The following is a 4,355-nucleotide window of genomic DNA, read 5'->3' as shown; positions in this document are numbered from 1 at the left end:
GGTCAATGGTATCAAAAGCTTTTTTAATTAACAAACACCCCCACTGTGTATTAGGGGTGCAACGATACAGAAAATTCACGGTTTGGTTTGGTTCGATACTTTAGTCTCACAGTTTGATATTTTTTCGATACAAAAAAGAGAAATTTCCATGCCCCTTTTAACTTGTAATTTATTTATATTAATTATGAACATTTGTTCAACCTGAAAAGTACAGTTTTTTTTAATTAAATGTTGCTGAAACAGCAAGTTTCTCAGTTTTTCATTTTATTAGTGGACCTGCGCTCAAAAATGCAGCCTAGGTGAAGTAGTCGAACACAGATCCACTGATCCTTTAACACAGAGCATCTTCAGAAGACAAGTTGATAAAGTAAATTTTTAAAATCTGTATTGTTCGATACAGCACTGTTCGATACGGTTCGATACGGTTTGAAACGGGTACATGTATTGTTGCACCCCTAATATATAGGTATATGTTTGTATGTATACCTTTCAGCAAGGTTATAATTATTATTATTATTATTACATACACATGCATTTTGTTGCTGTATTTTTGTTTTCTCCATTTTGCAGGTATGCAGACAGATGTCAGGTGTGTTGTCTTGGTATATATTTCACATATCTTCTAACCCCCCTTTCAATCTTTCCCTTTACATTTCTCCTTTTTCTTCTCTTTTTTCTTATTCTCTAGATGTACTTCTCTAAGAAAAAAAAAAGTCACTGATGATGAAGAAACTAATATTAAGTTCTGTTTTCTACTGAAGTGGTTTATATTAAAAAAGAAAACAGAATAGGCCAACACATTAATAGGTCAGATGTAATAAATAAATATAATAAAATGAAAAATTGCATATAGCCTGCACCTTTTATTCAAGAGCTCAAGATTAGGATTACAGTATTTCATGCTTAGCAGAGATAAAGTTGTAGTCAGTCATATCATATAAATATTACACACAATGCCATATTGTGAGTTTTCATGCTCAGGTGGGTGGTGGGAATGACTCCCAGCTACTACTGCATCAAATTTTAGCTTCATACCTGTAAAATGACCAAGTTAAAGTCATTTTATGCTGGCTTTTGTTAATTAGATGTAACAGATATCTTAAATGGTATTAACTTGAAAATATAGACAARATATACAACACAGACACACCATTGATACTCTAAATCTCAGGGTTCAATGGAACAAGAAGTGCACTGTCACATCATTCAAACCCCCCCACCCCACACTATGKCTATTATATTTTTCATCTTATGCCAAAGTCTGGAGTCAAATTTAGGCTGCCTCCTAAAAGGGGTCAAACTAAAGCTGGACTCTGAAAATAGGGCCTTTTAAAACAGATGGTAGTCAAAGTATGAGTTTTCTATGAAYGTGGGATACAGCTGACCTTTAGAAGCAATGATTAAATGATTTAAAGCTAAATTATGAAACAAAATGCCAGAATAATTACATAAATCTGAACCCACAGTAAAAAGCTTTAAAAGTAGAATAGTTGGAATGAAGTCTTGTGTCAGAGAATTTCAAATTGAGGTTGCTGTTGAAGCTGTTTCAGATCAGAAAAAGCAGCCTGGTTTCTTACAGAAGAAGAGTTTTACGAAATGATTGAGTATTAAAATGTGTAATATAGTGTGTCCAGAAAAAAAAAAAAGTTATGTTCAAGTTGAGGTAAAATGCTGATCAGATTCTGTGAGTTGTGTGAGGAAATGTGCCAGTTTGAGGAAAGTGAAAGGAAAGAAACCGCCGAGCTCTGAGATGAAAAGCTGCTGTGTGACTTTTGATTTCTGAGCCACATGATGTCCACAGCCTGCAGCTTAATGGCCTGGGCAGCATGATCGACGCTGACATGTACGCTGCAGAGAGGGGTTTTACAGACTTGAGCAAAGGAAATTGTCACACTTCCAATTTATGACAGACTGAGTCTTTAGTAGGGTTCATTTCTTTGTTCTATTGTGTGATGTTTGCTAGCAGATATTCAAAAAAAAGACAGAATAATTTATTGCGTAATGTTTGTGTATTTACCATGCCAGTAGCAGTAATAAACATGTTGAGTGCTCCATTAATCAGTGCTGGGGAATCTTCTATTATAGTGTCTCTGTATGTTGTGATTCTGTTGACCCAGTTATGACTAACAGAGCCGTTCCAGACAACCTGTACAACAAACAACGTAATAAAAATGAGCACGATTCGTCTTCTATGAGCACAAAAACAAAATGCCAGTGGCCCATCTGAAAATGAACACTCCCCCTCACAGGTATTGACCTTGGGTTCAGATGCAGAGGCATCCTCCCCTTCCCCTGGATTAGCACTTGCCATCAGACCCTGTGCCTCTGGGTCCTCTGCCGGCTGCTGACCCAACTCTTGCCTGCCTGGGGACATCAGTGTCTCCAGCTCATGGCCATCGCTGCAGTCTGGACTGCTGACTGGAACAGAGCAGCCACCTTTCCTGTACAAAGGCGTCACAGCTGTGGAGTTCAGACCTCGGGATATTTCCCTGTTTGGAGTGGCAACAACAAGGTTAGAAAAGGAGACAAATAAAATAAACTTCTGGGAGGGGGGCATTTTGAGCTTTATATCATTTATATACATCATTATATTTTACCAAACATGCACCTTTGAGAAATCCTTGAATCCTTGTGGTAGCCATTCAAGGGTACCTAAACATTTGCTCATATAGAGTGCCACCCATTTGTACACAGTACCTCCCTGGAGCTCAGTCCCCAGCCGAGCCCTCGCCCCACAGAGCACCCCTCCCCACACAGCTCTAGTGGAACTGCAGTCTGTTGAGCTTGGAATACTAAATACTTCTCAGTCCAGTCCTTTTCAGATTAAAAAATGCATTCATCAAGAAAATGTATKTTTGGGTGCCAAGGAGACTACCKTCGTTTTACGATTCATAAGGATGACACGGTTCATGAAATATGGTTGAACTTTTCTCCTACGAATGGTTGTAAATGATGCACTGTTGCAAAGCTGTGCTGAAGTGGGAGTGTCAGAAACGGTAGGATGTTTTTAAAGAGACAGAGGCCAATTTAAAGGTGTTCAGAAAGTCAAACATAATTTGGATATATACAGTGTAGGGTTGGGGGATTTTGGCAAAAAAGAAATATCACAATTAATTGTGGTATTCAAACAATACCAATGAAAATGACGATTAATAAATAACTGGACTTGCATGTAGTTGACATTGTGACCTTGGTCTGCATTTAGTGGATTTCCTTTTACTCAGKTTTATGTCGGTGTTTCAGGTGATTAAACAAGTTCTTAAGATTAGGGTTAGCATTAGTTGTGCTGCCTKTCGCCATTGGGCTTACATGCCCACCTGACAGTGATAGTGTATCGCACACAAAAATACATCATTACGTGGCACTAATTGCACAGTGGCAAATAATTATTATTTTCACAATACACTTTTGCCCAACCCTAATACAGAGTTTTCATAACAACTGAAGGTAGTGCAGAACCGAGCTATGTGCCTGGAAACTTTGCAAAATATCCCCCGTCCCCCAACACAGATGCATCTGTTTGTTTAAACAAACTTGTCTCTTTGCAAAGCAGAGCTGTAACTGAAATAACTAACATGGACTGTGAACAAAGACTAAAATTCTATCGCTATAGKGTCATCTTACCTGGATTTGCTGTTACGAAAACTGAAACACATGCAGAGAAGGATGCATATCAGCCCTGAACAAACACCGACTATGATGCCTGTAACTGCATGGATGTCCAGCTCTGGAAAAGCATAAAGAAAATAATGTTCAAATAACCAGAAAAAAAAGATTTTAGATAGTAAAAAGCTTTTGACACATTAGTTTTCATTATAAAAATTCAACACGCAACTTGGGAAAGCAGATCTTCATTGATATTCATTCATATTTGGTGTCATTGGCAGGAAAGATTAGGAGCAGGGAAACAAACAGATGGCAGGAACTCTCACCCACCACTACACCACCACCACCCATCTCATTCATACTGTTTATTGGCAACTCTACCGAGCACATGGGAATAAAATTAAGTGCTACTCGGGATTTTTAAATGAACCTTTTTTCATTTAACTGAAGTAGAGATACGTAAACACTATTAGTTGCTCAACTGCATGCCCATATTGTGCCTCTCTTCTAAACATAAAGTACAACTCAAGTCTTAAAAGCTAAGTAGTTTACTGGGGAGTTCTACGCCAAAAGGTAAAACAGACATTTCATTGTTACTAGAGTAAAACTAAAATGCTGATTGGTCGAATTAGAAAACGTGTAATGAGATTGAAAGAATTAAACATAAACTGAAATGGGATTAAAGAAGGTGCTCTTAACAGGAAAAATGTATTGTGATGCTAATCTTTTTGACATCCACACTTTATTAT

At 37.8% G+C, this 4,355-nt stretch overlaps 1 protein-coding gene across 4 annotated transcripts in view; it reads right to left on the bottom strand.

Moving 5' to 3' along the window:
- igdcc4 (immunoglobulin superfamily, DCC subclass, member 4) overlaps window positions 1–4,355 on the bottom strand; it is a 62,610-nt gene that overhangs the window by 3,154 nt on the left and 55,101 nt on the right. For 2 of the 4 annotated variants that reach the window (XM_014021941.1, XM_014021944.1), the window contains 3 exons: window positions 3,625–3,727; window positions 2,258–2,489; window positions 2,018–2,146 (listed from right to left, as the gene is read on the bottom strand). In XM_014021941.1, the coding sequence (XP_013877395.1) occupies window positions 2,018–2,146; window positions 2,258–2,489; window positions 3,625–3,727 (464 nt within the window). The remainder of the gene's footprint in view (window positions 1–2,017; window positions 2,147–2,257; window positions 2,490–3,624; window positions 3,728–4,355) is intronic. The other 2 variants (XM_014021942.1, XM_014021943.1) reach the window with 2 other exon arrangements.

This window comes from Austrofundulus limnaeus, unplaced genomic scaffold (genome assembly GCF_001266775.1).
Source record: "Austrofundulus limnaeus strain Quisiro unplaced genomic scaffold, Austrofundulus_limnaeus-1.0 Scaffold311, whole genome shotgun sequence".
NCBI classification, from domain to species: Eukaryota; Metazoa; Chordata; class Actinopteri; order Cyprinodontiformes; family Rivulidae; genus Austrofundulus; species Austrofundulus limnaeus.
The sequence above is the reverse complement of the archived record's forward strand: the minus strand, read 5'-3'. Positions and strand labels throughout refer to the sequence as shown.